The 20,072-nt window shown below is 36.0% G+C and overlaps 1 protein-coding gene across 2 annotated transcripts in view; it reads right to left on the bottom strand.

The window, feature by feature from the left end:
* Positions 1-20,072, bottom strand: part of LOC123527872 (uncharacterized) — a 123,282-nt gene that overhangs the window by 32,756 nt on the left and 70,454 nt on the right. For both annotated transcript variants that reach the window (XM_053523595.1, XM_053523596.1), the window contains exons 9-11: positions 15,381-15,490; positions 14,701-14,845; positions 13,742-13,906 (exon numbers count right to left, since the gene is read on the bottom strand). In XM_053523595.1, coding sequence (XP_053379570.1) covers positions 13,742-13,906; positions 14,701-14,845; positions 15,381-15,490 — 420 coding nt within the window. The remainder of the gene's footprint in view (positions 1-13,741; positions 13,907-14,700; positions 14,846-15,380; positions 15,491-20,072) is intronic.

Here is a 20,072-nt window from a genome sequence, read left to right as displayed (position 1 = left end):
AATATGCTATTATATAATAGCATGAATTACATTTCATACATTTGCTCATATGTTACGCTTAATGTAATGTAATGCAAATCAATCGTTCAAAATACAACTGTAGCAGTAATACACATTTATAATATGTTAGCTATGCATGTACTGAGTATATATGCGTATTACTGTTACTTCAACACACTTGGTATTTTCATTAACATATTCCATATACAGTAAATGTTCATAGTTTCGATTATGAGATTTGGGTCATGTGTACATTTTAGTGTTAACTGGTGCTTTTCCTTCTTATTTTCGATAAGAGATCATTAATCTCCACAACCAGTTTGCATCAATAATAATTTATTTATAAATTCTCAGCTTCCGATATCCGTGCATATGTCATCAGACCCTGAGACTTATATATAATTATATATAATCATTACCTGCGCGGATTGATTATGGAAAGATAATATCTACCCAAGAAGATCTAAGAGGAACAACTCTGAATTGACCAATAAACTTAAGCATTATAAAACATTGGTCAAAAATTAAAAAAAAAAATCTATTAGGTCCTCTTACCAACAACTGATCAGGTAGGAAAAATATGACCTACATTTGTTTAAATCTCTTTGTATTCAATATACATCATGAACACTATTCTCATGACTTACACTCGTCTGACAGTTATTTTATAAGTTGTAGTAGGGCCATGATATACGTCAGTAGTGCATGAAATAAAGTAAAATAATGCATTCCATTAATTTTTTTAGGACATTAAGAAACATTATACAGTTTCGATCTTTTTAACCATAGTTATTTATTTTTCTCAATAATGATTCATTTGTTAACACAAAATCTATATATTTAAATGTGAAATGTATATATCCATCATTGAGAAATCAGATAAAAGTTCAATTGGTATTACGTCTGTGTAACTACGTAGCTAGACTGGTTATATTCATAATTTCTATGAATCATTTTGAACGTGTTTCTTATGCTTAAGACATTCTAAAGCCTTCTTGTATCATAACTCGGTGTTTTTTTTAAAAAACATTGGTGCAGGTAAATCGTATACACTGAGTGTAGGGTGCGGTAACTACAAGTATGCAGGTATTAAGTACCCGCACGCTAGTTACCGCACTGTTGGATAGGAAAGTATGCCAGCGTGTCTGGAACAGCAGACAGCGAAGTGTATTTTATTGTTATTCTGCTCTAGCATTGGTTTATTTTATTATTTTACCTGTGCTTTACACATTTGTAATGCAAGGATTTCAAATACTCACTGAACTGCTGTATGTGGCAATGTGGAACGCCTACTAAACTACCATATATGTATATGGATGGCTATGATACAAAACAGAAAGAACATAAAAACTCTCGGGTAAGCGATTTATACTCGGGGTCTATGCCCCCTCGAACAAAACGTTTACCCTTGAATTTCAATGCTCTTTCTATTACTTTTACTATTCAAGAGTACTTTCCTGTAAATAATGTAACACAAAAAGTAATTGTCATCAAATGAAATTACAACATTTTCCGGAAGTGGTTGTAATTACATCATTTGAAGGTAGCTGACAGATAGGTAATGGCTCTCTGAAATATATTTTAAGCAATCATGATCATTGCTTTCCATGAAAAACGAATAAATGCTGAAAAAGCGTGTGGAGGTTACTTTATTTGATGGTGTAGGTATTTTGTTTCCATCATAAAATCTTTAATGTAGTTTTATGGTATGGTTTTGGTAAGCTTATGATCAAGAGCATGTCATTCTCTGTCACTCAGATTTTTTTTCATGAGTTTTAGACTCTTCGATAGTATTGGATTTAAAGCCAAAAGGAAGGGCCGTATAGGCAATTTCAAAGGGTTGAAAGTACACTTAACTCACACTATATTCTATTGAATTGTTTTACCTGTGCAGACATTTAATATAGACTACAACTGGGAAAATCCTAAAATGATTGAAAAACAAAAATACAAGAGATGTCCATTTCTCTTCAGATATTTTGAAAAAATCATTTTTAAAATTTTCTAATATTTCTATTTTTACATAGAAAGAGTAAAACCATAAATACATTTAGTAAATTGGTGTACATGGCTATCATTTCACTCTGAAAAAAATCTATAAAGTTGAATTTGATTTTTTATGTACCATCTCTACATGATGTGGTAACAGCTCAACCTTTTCACAGTTAGACGCACGGCACTGGCACAGAATATTAGAATGTGTAGCATATACTTATTTAAATACTGAAATTACACATAAGATGAAATTAAAGGCCTTAATTAACTATAACTGTCAGAGGAGTGACGAATAATACCCCCAAAATATTGCCTTGTCTCGAAAGTATGGCAAAAATAAAAAAGAAATCGGAAACCATGAGTTTGACCAATTTTAAGTTTAAAAGGGGCCATAACTACGTCAAAAATGGTGGTTTGTAACAAAGTCGAACCTGAACTGTATTTAATTATGTTGCACCTGTATACCAAAATTTATTTATATCTGTCAAGCCTTTTATGAGTTATTGTTCAGACGCCATGTGTTTGCCAAATTCTAAGCAGGGGAAGGGGCCACAACTACGTTAAACATTGTCGTTAGCTGCCGAAGTATAACTTGACCTGTGTTTTATGATGTTTCAACCGTGTACCAAAAATATTTAAAGATGTAAGGCCTTTCATGAGTTATTGTCTGAAAAGCATGTACACCAGCGAACCGACCGACAATCTCACTCCTATATACTTCCTTTGTGGAGGTACAGAAATCAGATTTATATGATACATGTGTCACAGGGTGAGAAAAAATGTGCAGTCAGTCCGGGGCTCGAACCCGGGACCCCTCGCTTACAGGGCGAGTGCTCTACAGACTGAGCTAACCCGCTGCCTGACACATCTTCTCCCCTGACGTGACCAAGTCCGTACCGTGACATACACCCCCACAAATTGGAAATTCGTCCTCGAATTCCGGAGGTATATAATATTGCAAGCGTCGAAAGACTGACCAAGCAAACATGCCACGGCCCCACGTTGGACGTCATATGTCATAGGGTGAGAAAAATGTGCAGTCAGTCCGGGTCTCGAACCCGGGGCCCTTCGCTTACAGGGCGAGTGCTCTACCGACTGAGCTTACCGGCTGCCTGACACATACTCCCCTTCTGCGACCAAGTCCATACCGTGACACATGTTTGAATAATTCCAAGCTTTCATTAAACAGTATGATAATAATAAAAAGTTTCCCACTAAAATCTCGTTAATATTATAACGAACTGTTAATATAACGTAACACAGATGACATAAATCATAATTATCTTTCTTTGTTACGAAAAAAGGAATCGGCACAATATTTAATTCAAATTTAACAAGGATGTACATCATATATACATAATATGCTTTCTTCATAATATGCCAAAAGTGTACGCAATATGATAAGGGAAACATTCAAATACAATGTAGTTATAAATGTACATAATGTATACTAAATAACTTTCGGAAAATATAATAACAAGTACACACAGTATAATAAACCTTCAGCAATAAAATAAAAAAAAAAAACAGACGCTATGATATAGGAATCACTTGATATGATAAAATACATGCATATGAATAACAAATACAAATTGGTCTTCCATATTTATGCTTTAATTTTGATGAGCTTTTGTTACAGGGGAAATTCAGAAAATTTTGTGACTAAAGCGCTTCCATTGATACTTTACTTTTACAGGTACAAGCACACTTTTTTTATGGATTTCTAGAGGGTTTTAGTTGCCATGTTCATTTCGAACAACTTCTTATGTTATAGCTGAGTTATAAGCCTTATAACACATATCAGTCGTAACAATGATATAACTGTACAATTAGCCTGGTGGCTTTAGGTTGGAAGGAAATTAGATTCTACAAATATGCATTATTCTTCAAATATACCAGCCAGGCAGGACTCGCATATCCTGCAATAATATAAAATTGTTTAAAGTGAGTTTTCCCGATCCAAAGCGGGTAAGTTTATCTCAGAAGGGAGAATCCAAGATCTACAATCTACCTCGTGTAGGGCGTCTTAAAATTTCAACATCTTGTCATAACATTGCTGCTGAAACAGCCATTGTAGCAGAAATCTCGAGATATGCAGTTTCCAAAACAGAAGCATTATTGCGTAATTCATCTTGAAGCGTTCACGGAATTCTCATACAACACTTGAAATTATAGGAGGCGTGTACAGTGTCGGTACTCCATCTTCTGACTAAGAGCAAGCAGCCCAAATTTCGAAATTGTGCAATTAAATGCAGATGGAAGGATGTTTTATGTACATTCTAAGATGGGATGAGGCATTAGCATATTATCTTTGAGTCACAAAGGCGTATAAGCAACAAACAGTGGCTTATGACTGGACGTGAACAACATATTATCGCAAAAAGAACTCAAATTTGCAAACGTGATTTGTTTAGAAATGTCTTTAATTCCAAACACCTAATTACCAGGCAGATCCATTCCTGGAAAGTTGTACAGGGACAGGGATTCAAATTCTGTTAGAAAAGCAAACGCGATTATACTAGACAACTGTATCTACATGACTAACAGGTCAAACAAACGCCTTATTATGCTCTTATTTAAGCCACATTTGCCCGGTACGCTGTCAAACTTGGCCACTAACGGCAATTTTGTTGGGCCATTTCTTGGCGTCATTTTCATTGTTTCATCAAGGCTTTCAGCATATCCGTGTTTTAGTTGGAAGCTGACACGAATGAAATTAATATATTTTTAAAAGATTCAAAATTTCCTTTCCTGTGATATAAATTACGTGAAGATTATGACGTAATAAAGCGCCAGACTTACATAAAGCGTAACGTAGAGTTTTGCAGGAAAATTGTCCGTTTTTCGAGTATAACATTTTTCAAATCTAGGAATTATGTTTACATTTCAATTGCGTTTGATTGACAAAAAATGTATGTCACCTTTTTAAGTTACGCTGAAGGTTTCGGACGCAAACATGTTACTATGGAGCTTATTGTCGACCTTTTTCATAAAATTATACGTTTAATAATAGCATATACTGAAATATAAGAAAATAACAGTTAGGCCTATAATGCAAACTATAACAGAAAATAAAGAATCCCGGCTAATTCTGAGCTGTGAACTTACGGTTTTTATTTCAAATATAATAAACCTAATTAGCATTCGAGTTTAATGTATGCTTATGATTGAATAACAACTCCTGTCAGAAAGCGCATCATAAGAAAAAAAAAATCAACTTTATTAGTATTCGATTGGATTGTGGGATTTACGGTGTTACGTTAGCTCCAGCGCCTACTCCCTGTGAACGGGGAGCATGCACGAAGGTACAACGGTACGATTGCGAAGCGCGACAGTACAATGGCGATTACACATCAGTACGACAGTCTTTTGTACTGTTACTCTTCGCAATCAAACTGTCACCATCGTTGTATCACCATCCTAGTGTTGCGGTTTACCATCGCACTGTCGCGTTTCGCCATCACACTGTAGCGAGTGTATCTTCAATGATCTTAAACTTACAGCAAATCTTTTTAACGTTTCATGGATTGCAGTATAAAAGCTCATTCATAAGCATTTTCTCAAAAACAATTAATCACATTTACATGTATTATCATTTATTTTCCAACAAAGATGTTAATTTAGAATACAATATTTTGTTTACAAATAACATTCGGTCGGGTCATATTCGTTTAAACAACACTTACCGGTTGATTTATTCTTTATACGTAATGAAAAAAATGTAAGACTATTCTTGAATAGTGCATTTCAAACAATACTAAGGTATATAAACAGAGAAGAGATGGTGAAGCAGGACAGTGCGAGAGCAAAGCTCGACAATCCGATGGTAAAACTACGATTGTGAAGCGCGACAGGTCGGTGGTGACACTGCGATGGTGAAGCGCGACAGTGCGATGGCGACTATTGAAGTACGGTGGTGACACTACTATGGGGAAGCGTGACAGAGCGATGGCGAAGCCTGACAGTACGATGGTGAAGCGCGAAAGTTAGATGGCGAAGAGCAGCAGTTTAATGGTGACCAGACAACGGTTAATCGTGACAGTGCGATGGTGACACTATATAATAGTTATGCATGACAGAGCGCTGCTGACACTTCGATGGTGAAGCGCGACTGTGTGATGGCGAAGCACGACAGTAAGATGGCGAAGCGCGGCAGTTCGGCGGACTGTCACTATCTTACTGCAGCTCTTCTACATCGCACTCTCACGCTTCGTCGTCTCTTTTTTCTTATTGGTTGGCTGTTTGATAAGACGTTTTTCTATTACATGTCAGTTGAGCTGCAAATTTCTAAACTGTGTAATTGAGTGCCAATCGCGATTCTCTGCTACATTATTTGTGAAGTTAAACGCATCTTCTGCTTTATCTGAATACTTGAGTGTTGCTTGATACATTTTTTAAGAGTGCATATTATTAATTATGCATCATTTACATCACTGCGGGCATAATATGTCTCCTGCAAGAACTCAGAATACAATGAAGTAGGTTTACACTGTTTAATATCCTTAAGATTTTTTCTAATATGTAATCGAAGAAACGTCATATCAAGTCTGCAATCCTCGAGTTACAAATACAAAATCAGTGATAAAAAGTATAGAGTATTTCTTTCAACTAAACATGAGTAATTAGACAAACTCATTTAACAGAAAAAAGCAACTTGTTGATAATTCTTTACTTTTCGTACCTATAGCAACAAAACGACATCTAAGGCGCACAGTTATAATATTTCACATTGATACCGTCCATGTATGTACAGTCTCGTTGTGCTTTAGATAATTTTGAAACGGTAACATGCATGAGTCCATTATAATCACACATTAACATCGAATACTGATAATAAAATTGACAGAAGTAATTACATTATAACACGTATTAAAATCAAATAAAGTTGAAGTAAAAGGGCCGTAGGAACAGGGGGTGGGGGCAGTGGGGGAGAACCCCAATAATTCGACCGATTACGGTAATTATCTAAGCAATATTTTGACAGCGAGTCAAATTTAGCTAATTTTCAAAATGTGTGCCCCCGCCCCCACCCCCAATCTGAAAACGTTACCTACGGTCCTGAGTAAAAAACAAAAATTCGTAGCTCAAAACTAACCGGGACTTCTTTTTTCTATTATAATTCGACTTATATGTTTTATTTTCTTATATTTCAGTATATGCTTTCATTGAACGTATATTTTTACGTTAAATGTCGACAATATAATCGTCCGAAACTTTCAACGTAACTTTAAAATTATCACCAAATAACGTCGCATTTTAGCTCGAGATGGGGAAACAAAATCGGTCGTACTGAAAAAACGAAATCGGTGACGTACATATTTTTATAATCAAACGCAGTAAAGTAGATATATTTTCGCATTTATGATTGAAATTTAAACAAAATTCCTCGATTTTAAAAAATGTTATACTCGAAAAACGCACAATTTTCCAGCAAAACTCTACGTTACACTTTATGTAAGTCTGACGCATTAATACGTCATAATCTTGACGTACGTCATAGTTAATTCATGAAATTAATATCACAGGAAAGGACGTTTATAATCTTTTAAAAATATATTAATTTCATTTGTGTCCGCTTCCAACTAAAACCGGGATATGCTGAAAACCTTCGAGAAACTGTGAAAATGACGCCAAGAAAGGATGCCCCAAAAGTGCCGTTAGTGACTAAGTTTGACAGCGTACCATCTAATGTGTCTTAAATTAGATCCAAACGGAAAACGCGAATAAATAAGAAATATTCTCAATTTTTCTCCGTTCAATTTTTATAGATCTGTCTGAAAAAAATGATTAGAGGTCGCACTTCTACGGTGGTATGTTTAGGACATATGTTATTTTTTTTTAAGATTAAATTATCTCGTGCGCACGACATCTTATCTTGAGCGATCAACATCTTATCTCGTGCGCACGACATCTTATCTCGAGCGATCAACATATTATCTCGTGCGCACAACATCTTATCTCGAGCGAACAACATCTTATCTCGAGCGATCAACATATTATCTTGAGCGATCAACATCTTATCTCGAGCGATCAACATCTTATCTTGAGCGATCAACATATTATCTTGAGCGATCAACATCTTATCTCGTGCGCACGACATCTTATCTCGAGCGATCAACATATCATCTTGAGCGATCAACATATTATCTTGAGCGATCAACATCTTATATTGAGCGATCAACATATTATCTTGAGCGATCAACATCTTATCTCGAGCGATCAACATATTATCTTGAGCGATCAACATATTATCTTGAGCGATCAACATCTTATCTCGAGCGATCAACATATTATCTTGAGCGATCAACATCTTATCTCGAGCGATCAACATCTTATTTCGTGCGCACGACATCTTATCTTGAGCGATCAACATCTTATCTCGAGCGATCAACATATTATCTTGAGCGATCAACATATTATCTCGAGCGATCAACATCTTATCTTGAGCGATCAACATCTTATCTCGAGCGATCAACATCTTATCTTGAGCGATCAACATATTATCTTGAGCGATCAACATCTTATCTCGAGCGATCAACATCTTATTTCGTGCGCACGACTTCTTATCTTGAGCGATCAACATCTTATCTTGTGCGATCAACATCTTATCTCGAGCGCACGACATCTTATTTATATATATTAAGGCCCTTTGTGTGTGCATTTAGGTCATCAGTAAAACATACGGACAAGTTGTTAATTAGGGTCACACCTATTCCGCTGTTATTTAAACTTCCCACAAGTACATGTACAAGTTTATCACATCAATTGGGAAAGCAATGCATATAATTGGTCATCCTATCTTCAAAATCAAATGAACATAACCAATGATGCATACTGCATGTTAGAACAGCAACAAATTTCAGTTCGACTGATAAATTCGCGCAGAAAAGTTGCATGCATGAATTAAGGGAAAACAAGGAAAATCGTTTAATATATGGGCGAAGTATGGAAGCCCTGGAGGGACAATTGATTTCCGTACTTCCCACTTCTGACTTCTAACTTTTGCACTTCTGACTTCCAACTTCTTGACTTCCTACTTCCTACTTCTAACTTCCGCACTTCTGACTTCTAACTTCCACACTTCTGACTTCCAACTTCCTGACTTTCGACTTCTGATTTCAAACTTCCACACTTCTTACTTCCGACTTCTTGACTTCTTACTTCCTTCTTCTAACTTCCGCACTTCTGACTTCTAACTTTCGCACTTCTAACTTCCAGACTTTCTACTTCTGATTTCCAACTTCCACACTTCTTACTTCCGACTTTTTGACTTCTTACTTCCCTCTTCTAACTTCCGCACTTCTGACTTCTAACTTCCGCACTTCTGACTTCTAACTACCTGCCTTTCGACTTCTGATTTCCAACTTCCACACTTCTTACTTCCGACTTCTTGACTTCTTACTTCCCTCTTCTAACTATCGCACTTATGATTTCTAACTTCCACACTTCTGACTTCTAACTTCCTGACTTCCGACTTCCAACTTCCGCACTTCTGACTGCCAACTTTCCTTTTTTGGAAGTCGGAAGTAAGAAGTGTGGAAGTTGGAAGTATGAAGTCAGGAAGCTGGAAGTCAGAAGTGCGGAAGTTAGAAGTCAAAAGTGCGAAAGTTAGAAGAAGGAAGTAAGAAGTCAAAAGTCAGAAGTAAGAAGTGTGGAAGTTGGAAATCAGAAGTCGAAAGTCGGGAAGTTGAAAGTCAGAAGTGCGGAAGTTAGAAGTAGGAAGTAGGAAGTCAAGAAGTTGGAAGTGAGAAGTGCAAAAGTTAGAAGTCAGAAGTGGGAAGTACGGAAATCAATTGTCCCTCCAGGGCATCCATAGCGAAGCCTACATACTATTTTTTTTGTCAAGGACTTAAATTTGTTTCTTTGCATCATCACTGACTTTTTGCTGCCTTTTTTATCAGTTTCCCTATTTAAATGTCTAACCGTGCAAACATGTGAAACGGTTATAAGTATAAACTAAATAAAAACAAAAACGGTGGCAGCCGTATGTTTTTACTAATGATCTGATATCACACAAAGGTCCTTAATAGATATTGATAAGATGACCGAGAAAAGATGTTGATCGCTCGAGATAATATGTTGATCGTTCAAGATAATATGTTGATCGCTCAAAATAAGATGTTGATCGCTCAAGATAATATGTTGATCGCTCAAGGTAAGATGTTGATCGCTCAAGATAAGATGTCGTGCGCACGAGATAAGATGTTGATCGTTCAAGATAATATGTTGATCGCTCAAGATAATATGTTGATCGCTCGAGAAAAGATGTTGATCGCTCAAGATAAGATGTCGTTCGCACGAAATAAGATGTTGATCGCTCAAAATAATATGTTGATCGCTCAAGATAAGATGTCGTGCGCACGAGATAAGATGTTGATCGCTCAAGATAAGATGTTGATCGCTCATGATAATATGTTGATCGCTCGAGATAAGATGTTGATCGCTCGAGATAATATGTTGATCGCTCGAGATAATATGTTGATCGCTCGAGATAAGATGTTGATCGCTCAAGATAAGATGTCGTGCGCACGAAATAAGATGTTGATCGCTCAAGATAATATGTTGATCGCTCGAGATAAGATGTTGATCGCTCAAGATAATATGTTGATCGCTCAGGATAATATGTTGATCGCTCGAGATAAGATGTTGATCGCTCAAGATAAGATGTCGTGCGCACGATATAAGATGTTGATCGCTCAAGATAAGATGTTGATCGCTCAAGATAATATGTTGATCGCTCGAGATAAGATGTTGATCGCTCAAGATAAGATGTCGTGCGCACGAGATAAGATGTTGATCGCTCAAGATAATTTAATCCTAAAAAAATAATTGCATGTCCTAAACATAACACCGTACACTTCACCTTAATTTCATAATTTTTTTTATTTTATTTTATTTTATGTATTTACTTTTTTTTTTTTTTTTTTTTTTTTTTTTTGATGGCTTGGGTCGCTAAAATTCCATGAACGCCCGTGGTAGCGGAGTATCAGTTCCTACATAGAATATAAAACACAGAATACTCTGCAAATGTTGGGTCAGGTAAGGAGGGGATGGGGGAGGGCAGATAAACAAGTGCGTTCCTGTTAAAGGTTAATATCTTAGCGAAATTGTTTAAGCAATATGTTAAAATACAGATTTTTGTCCTATTTTATATATGAACAGTCTCAGAAGTAACTAAGTCGCTCTTGTAAAATGATTTTCAAGGGATATCTATGAAAGTCACTTCCATTTTCTAAATTACTGTGATGTCATTTAAAATGTTTGTTACTGTTTCATGGTTTACGACTGACATTTAAAAAAAGTACACGGTCAAAAGTTGAAAAGTAATGGCTCTTCCATTCAACAAAATGGTGACTAAATATCGACTCGTTAATACAATTTTGAATAGATATATTGAATATATAACTTTTAAGGTCTGTTCAAATTAACGAAGACTTTTTCTTGAGCTTTTATAAATACTATTTAGTGAAGCTTAACAAAAATACATTATTATAATTCCCATTTTTTCCACTACCTTCCATGCTAATTTGGCTCAAATATAATTATAGCAAGCACGTTTGCCTCCTTGGAAGAAGTAACTAACATGAACATGTCGTACAGGGATCATATGTCTACGACGTTAGCTTGATTTCATTATTTTCGTTTTACTGTAACTTTGTATATTTCGATAAAAAGTATATATGTTATAATAAGGTTTTCGTTAGAATAATGTAAACAGTATCTCACATCATTCACAGCATGTAAGAAATCTGTAATCTGCCTTAAATAAAGTCGGAACGGATTGACCTTAACGTCGATACAAAAGACTTAGGCACTGAACTTCCAATTGTCAATGCTGTCTGAAGACAACATAACGTTGATGATAAACACCAATACGCCATAATTATACATGCAGTTCAAATATTATTTTCTTTAACCTTAACAAAGAAATATCTTTGGTATCACCCATATGTCTTATACCATCTTTGAGTACTTTACAGAAAGTTTCTTGATTGCAAATGAGAATATTAGCAGACAAATACTTATCATCACATATAACAAGCATCTGCGTCAGCTATACGAAAATATGGTTATTCAAATGTTCTTTTACCAAATAATGATGATATATTTTACATTGTACAAAGAACAACATACAACATGCTTCTTTCGGACAGTTTATCATTTAGCCTGCTGGCGGCAAAATGATTTTGCCTTTGCTACCAGTGCAGACAAAGATCAGCCTGTACATTTGTGCAGTCTGATCATGGTCTGTACTGTTCGTTATTCAGTCAGATATATTTTAGTGGACACACCTTTGAATGATAAGTGGTACTACCCAAATTGAATATTGGACCAGTCCATGTCAGAAATTTAGCATGCTAAGGGTTAAGCAAAAGTTTACGTTTTTTATTAACAGCTCTCGTAGGTTTAAATGTTAGGCAATCACCCATTGTAATGAACAAATATGGTTTATGAAATTATGAACAAACTACTCTTGCTTTAATATTCTTTATCTGTTGAGATATGCATCTGTCAGTGTGTTTATTTTATTTCTTTGTTTTATTGTTTTGTCTGATAAATCTAGCTGAATTTTACGCATCGGCCATTTGGTTATAATTATTTAGAGAGTCCCCCTTTATAAGGCAGCTGTTTTTAGGTTTGTACTTTTATCACTTTTACTGAAAGCTGAATTTACATCTGACAATACACCGTAATATTTGGGTTTGCACTAGTGAGTCAAGCACAATATATGCACCAATATTAGACTGGAAGTATATAACTTTGAAAATATTTAATAAATTGAAAATAACTATGTCTTTACTATTTCTGGAGGTCTCTTGCTTCCTATTCTCGACGGCACCTGGAGTAAATACAATTATTCAACAACCGGTTACACAAACCTATGGGATACTAATCCAGAAGGTGAATTAACTAATGTAGTACACGACAGAGAGAGAGATCCAGTTCTAGCGCCTCTGAATGTGTGGGTACCAGATGTAAAGCACCCATACGTGGACTCAAATCTGAAGTCATGTTAATGTTTCAAAGCAGAAAAAGTAAAACGATGGAATGCACGAACTGAAACTTCATTAATACGAGTTTTGTTACTTAACCATAGAGCCATCTGAAATATTGGTTTATGGTTGTTTAATACTTAATCGCCAATCACAACTGAGGTCATCCATTTCAATTAGTTTTTGACCAAGTGGTATCCCTTGCCGATTTTATGATAGATTAAATAAGAAAACTCGTCCTCTACAATATTAACAATTGCTATGTTCTATTGTCACTCACCATGCACTCCGCTGGCAATTTACGTTAAAAGCAGACATCATATAACGTTTCTAAGTAACAGCGTGAAAGCGGTAAAGCGCTGCCTAAATGGTTACTATTAATGTATAAAAAAATTGCCTGTAGAGCTTTGTCGAAATAGACAGATTTCTACTTTTCAGATTTTATTTACGTTTGAATTGCATGTATAAAGTCTAGAAACGTAATAAATAATGTCATGGGAAGTACTTTTTTAATTCAAAGAGTATCCGTGTTCAATGGTTGAGACAGCTGACTTCGAATCAAAAAGCCCCTCACCGCTGTGTGTTCGAATCCTCTTTTGGGATGTCAATTCGTAAAATTTTGTGGTTCTAGACAGATACCCGTTCATGCGTCAAATAATATTTTGAATGGCACTTGGCGTCTTCCACTAGCATTGAAATCGAACGTAAACCCAGAAAAATGTATAAATTGTAAGCATTAAAATGTGACCTACATCTATAGGTAATGGCTGTGTTCCATTTTCCCAACAAACAGGCTTGTTAACCGGAGGTTCACATCCGATTGCTTTTGTAGATAGCGTAATTTCATTACACAACTCACATCCAATGTATACTTTCACATAGTCGCTCTCTGCCAGCATGTGACGATTAAGCTTACCCTACAAGTATTGAAAACATAAACAGTATAAATAACCTAAACGGTACTTGGTGAGAATGATGATCTGAAGCATATAATATTTGGTAATCAATAAATTTCGCCGTTAAAGGGACTCTGAAGACCAGCATTTTCCTTGCATTTGATGTAAAAGATAATGACACTTACAATGACACTTAATGACACTTACAATGACACTTACACCGCTTAATAAATAGACAAAGAGGAACTGTCTGTTTAAATTTGAAAATCTAGCTCACTGCCAAGATCTTGCACCCATATCACGAACAACCTTAATTAATTACTTAGTTAAGTTTGTTATTTTCAATTCGTGCGATTACTTAAGTCATTGTTATTAAATGTGGATTTTGTTTCTTTAGCAATTTATTTTTTGCTGAATAATACTATGATGAGTACTAAAGGATTATTTCAGTCACGTTAATTTTATTTATGTTTAAGCATGATATAACGAACTTAACTATTTACTGTAGTATATTTCTGATTTCTATACTTCGTTGTTGCTGTTGATTTTTTTTTTTTTTTTTTTTTTTGTAAATTTAGAATTTTTGCTTTTTGATTAATGAGAAAGTAATATACGGCCCTGATATAGAATGAAAAAAGTCAACATTAAAGACGCAAAATGGGCAAGAACAAGCAACTAAAGTAACATACTTAGCTTAACAATTTCTTTGCTGTTTGTTGTTGTTGTTTTTTTTTTTCGTGAAATTGGTTCAGGTTGCTTATAAAACATTATTGTATATCGAGCTATTAAAACACTACAGTTATATATGACAATACCTTAATAGCTATGCGCCCTCCGTTGTAGACCAAGTCCTCAGTGAAATTTGTTAGTACAGGATCAGAAAAGTACTGAACAGCGGCTATGTTACTGGGAAGGTTGTAAGCGGTGACAGATAACACATCGTCCATCTCAAATCCTAATCTGTGTTCATACCGAAGATATAAAACAATATCTTTAATATACCCTTTAAACATTTGAAATAGGTGTTGCATCACAACGAGAAATACAATATTAAAATGATTTTTTCTTAAAATGATATATCGTATATTGATAGAAAATATAAAATTTTAATATTCCTTTAATCTAGCAAAACATATTGTTTTTGAATAAATTATACAACGAAAATAAAGTTTACGACCTTGCTTTGATCAAGCCAAGTTATTAATATAACACAATTAAATATTATTAATTTTCTCTGACATCAAAACATATTGATGTGTTTACTTCATAAAATTCTAGAAAAGGTTTGTTAAACAATTACATTAAACATAAATCGTTATACTGTCTGTGATTGATTATACTGCAGATCAGGTTTATGTAAAATATATCAAAATTATGGTATTAATAGCCTGTTCATTGCATAAATATGTTTCAAACGTGTTTTTCGAAATAGGGAAATTCAAAAAATAAACAAATTATTACTAAGTGTGGCATATAAACATCGACTTTTACAAACCTTGCGGGCGCACCATCTTCTTCTTTAGTTTTATTCTTATATGAGTATATAGGGAAAGTGCAGTTTAAAGTAGTACTACCAGGCTGTCCAACCATCGTACAAGTCTCCATCTGATAAAGTAGATACAAGACAAACAATTCTGACACTTGTCTTTGGACTCCAATGACCTGGATGTTAAGGGTAATGATTTCAAATTAATTGCTTTTCACTGATGTGTGTTTAAAACCACCATTAAGGTTTACGCCTTTTTGCATTTACACAAGCATTGTTGGTGCCGTGTAGCGGCTGTTAAAATTCTCTCCGTACCTTCAATCAGAAATGTTATCTTGCGATCTCGTAAGCTCGTCAACACAACATTTATTTTGTGTTCTTTTCATAGGTTAGCATAAATATAACGACTTTTAAAATTGGTGGTTAAAATTTTCCCGCTTTAATAGCTTTGGTATTATCAAATCACCCCTTGGATATGATATATCAGCTTTTTTGTCTTTTGACAATTTCTGTGATATGCAAACTCAATAAACTACGAGGGTCATCCAATAATTTCTGATAACGGTCCCATATCTTTTTCATCTTATATCGCAAAGTAATAAAACATGACACGCATTGCCATTAAATATTACGCTATTGATTGACGCCGAATTCGGGCATGTGCGTCATATGACGTCATCAAGCTGTGACGTCATTTAGATGTAGCTTTAGCGTCATGGCCGTGGTAAGTCAAGCTGAACAGCGTGCGTACATAAACAAGAGCTGTCGGAGGACAGCAACGCTCGACTATTCAACAGCCTTGTCGATTGAATGAATACGAAAGTCGAAAAAGGGACATAATTTAGTAAAAAAGCAAAATAGGGTTATGGAACCTGCATAGTGCTTATCAGCTCATGACAGTGGACAAGTGTGTGAAGTTTCAATCCATTCCCATTAGTGGGTACTAAGATACCAGCTTACATAATAGGAATTTAACCAAAAACTCTTAAGTCGAAAAAGGGGCATAATTTTGTAAAATGCGAAGTTGAGTTATTGACCCTTTGCACTGCATGTCATATCATGACAGTGAACAAGTGTGTGCAATTTCAATCCTTTCCTATTAGTGGATACTGAGATACCAGCTTACAAACAAAAACTTAACCAAAAATTTCTTTGTTGAAAAAGGGGCATAATTTTGTAAAAAAAGCAAAATAGAGTTATGGAACTTGTGCAATATAAGTCAGTTTATTACAGTAAATAAGTGTGTGAAGTTTCAGTCCATTCCCACAAGTGGTTACTGAGATACCAGCTTACATACAAAACCTTAACCAAAAATTTCTAAGTCGAAAAAGGGGCATAATTTTGTAAAAATGCATAATAGAGTTATGAAACCTGTGCAATGTAGGTCAGTTTATCACAGTGAATAAGTGTGTGAAGTTTCAATCCATTCCCACAAGTGGTTGCTGAGATACCAGCTTACATACAAAACCTTAACCAAAAATGTCTAAGTCGAAAAAGGGGCATAATTTTGTAAAAAAGCACAATAGAGTTATGGAACCTGTGCAAAGTAGGTCAGTTTATCATAGTGAATAAGTGTGTGAAGTTTCAATCCATTCCTACATGTGGTTGCTGAGATACCAGCTTACATACAAAACCTTAACCAAAAATTTCTAAGTCGAAAAAGGGGCATAATTTTGTGAAAATGCATATTAAAGTTATGGAACCTGTGCAATGTAGGTCAGTTTATCACAGTGAATAAGTGTGTGAAGTTTCAATCCATTCCCACAAGTGGTTGCTGAGATACCAGCTTACATACAAAAACTTAACCAAATCGGGACGCGGACGCGGACGCGGACGCCGACGCCGACGCATGGGCGAGTCCAATAGCTCTACTATTCTATGAATAGTCGAGCTAAAAATAAGCTTTTTAGAGGGTAAACAGGAAAGAAAATCCATGAACATTTATCAGAAGTTTGTAGTGGGTCTGCAGTGTCATTTAATACAGTTTATAGGCGGATGAGATATTTTGCCGAAGGAAATTTTGACATTTCCGATGACACCCGCAGCGGACGACCAAATGAAGGCTACAGACAAGTTTCATGTTGTAAAAGTAAAGAAACTTTTGGATGAAGATAGACGTTATACATGTGAGGAGTTAGCTGAGGGTGTTGGAATTGCTCATGGATCATTCTGTATTTTAACATATTGTAAAAATGCGGCGGGTTTCCGCAAGGTGGGTCCCTCATCACTTGAATCGGGACCAAATGACGAACAGGGTAGTAGTTGCAGAAAAACACTTAAAGCGGTATAAAGATGAAGGTGATAGGTTCCTGAATCGTACTGTTGCAATAGATGTGACGTGTTTACGAAGCTATGAACCTGAATTGAAATCGCAGTCTTCAGAATGGCACACTCCTGGGTCACCAAGGCCTGAAAAAAATCCGACGAAAACAGGGAAATCTGAAATAGCTGGCAATTATGACATCTGATAATGGTGGTGTATTGGCCACAGACTATGTTCCCCTCGGACAGACAGTTAACGGAAAGTATCATGCAAAACGTTTGCAAGAGAAATTGAGGCCAGCTATACGTAAAAAGCGAACCGCACTCTTAAAGTGTGATTCATGACAACGCGACGCCGCATATATCAGACCCGGTGACGTCACTAATTTGGGAATATAAATGGGAAATATTATCGTATCTGCCGTATTTTTCAGACTTAAGTCCATGTGAGTATGACCTGTTCCTCAAATTAAAAAACGCCGCTACGGGGAGTTCGTTTCGATGATCTAGAAGACTTGAACGTTGCCGTGGCCAAGGAACTGCGAAGCATCTCCGATGGTTGCCTAGCAACGGAAATCGCGGATCTTCCGAAGAGATGGAATGCGGTAATCCGAAACAGGTGTCAATACTTTGAAGGAATATAGTACAGGAATGACACTATTTGTTATAATTTGTTCACTGTAAAATACAAAAAAGTTGAAACTTCACAGGTCGCCCAACACGACAAAAACGAAAATGTTGCAGGCTCGGTTTGATTGAGTAACCATTATCAGAACTTATTGGATGACCCTCGTAAGATCCCCTTCTATACATTTGTTCAGTTCTGCTCATTTTTTATAGTTTAGGGCAGATCAACTATCTTAACTTTTGACCATACACCGCTTTTCACTATTTACACTCAGTTGTCATTGAAGGTTGTTCCTTGTACACCGCCATACGAATACATCTGCCGTTGATTTTGGTACTTATGACATGAGTACAGCCCTGGGCCAGAGAGTGTGGACAGTAATTTATATTTCCACTACTGATCATATACAGGCTCAACCAAACTGAGCGTACAATATTTTCATTTATTCCCTACTGCGTGACGCATAGCTTTCTATTGTTTTTTTCATTTGAGGACGCCACATAGCTGGCTAAATGAAGGTCGTATTTTCTACCCATGTGACAGCCGACGCCTAGAAAATGCTCAAGATGTTACTATAAAAGCAAAGACCTCTGCTGCTGAGTGGTTACGGTCGTTGGTTTTGAATCACTTACCGCTCACCGATGTGGGTTCGAGCCTTATTTTTGGCGTTGAATATCCTGCTAGCTTACGGACGGTTTATTTTTCTACCCGGGTACCTGTCCGTAAAAACAATATGCACGGATGGGCACCTTGGGTCTTCCTCAACCATAAAACCATGAAAGTTGCTGCATGACCTATTATTGTGTCGGTACGACGTTAAACCCAACAAAAACAAAACAACGAAAACAAACCAAAACAACCATCAAAGCTGACAATACCACCATTATGACTCTAAACCACGAAAGACAAAAAGCATATTTAAAAAACAACATACATTTCGGCTTCAGATTATTTTCACGAGTGTTCAGACACTTTATGTACACTAAAAAAACAATGCAGATGTAACGGAATTAAGTACTAATCTTCACCAGACACATGCTACTAGAAACTAGGTAATCGCCTTTTCAAGAAGAAGTTTGAAGAAATCTAAATGTACTTACTATTCTTTCAAACTTGAAATTTAGCGCTGATGTGGAATTGATATAGGAAAACATTTAATATAGACTCTAGAATTTAGACCAACATATTGAGTACTGCAAAGGCAAATGCCAAAGGTCAAGATGCTTGTCAGTATGAGCTGCACATGACCTTGACATTTATCGATCAGGTCACAGGAACACCGATTCTGATGCACGTCATCCAATCTGCATAAAAACGGCTACAGATGACCAAGAAGAATGACTTTTACACAGCGAAAGCAATCTGTATTTTATTGACAGCAATTTTAATAAATAGGCCGAAACAATGAAATACAATTTCAATCTTAAATGATTAAAACCATAGCTGCTATGGATGTAAGCTGTGAATGGGTGGAGTTTAGGAAGTGTTTAAAGGCATTACCCATTGAACCTACATGTATACATGTGTGACCTACATTATTTCTCAGGATGACAGCTGTCGGTAGTGTCAAATCTTTTCTTGTCGACGGACAAGTGATTTAGAACTTCAGTGAAAACTTTAGTGAATGGATAGTGCTTTGGAGATCAATTGCGTTTAACTAGAGCTGTGATAGGAGTGGTGAATTATACACGCCCCCCCCCCCCCCCCAAACACACACACACACACACAATACGGCCTTGTCACAGAAGGAAGCCAATTTCTATGTCGAACCTCAAAATCTATAGGGGCAATCTGCTGGGCATGATCAGTCT

This window comes from Mercenaria mercenaria, chromosome 14 (genome assembly GCF_021730395.1).
Source record: "Mercenaria mercenaria strain notata chromosome 14, MADL_Memer_1, whole genome shotgun sequence".
NCBI classification, from domain to species: Eukaryota; Metazoa; Mollusca; class Bivalvia; order Venerida; family Veneridae; genus Mercenaria; species Mercenaria mercenaria.
The sequence above is the reverse complement of the archived record's forward strand: the minus strand, read 5'-3'. Positions and strand labels throughout refer to the sequence as shown.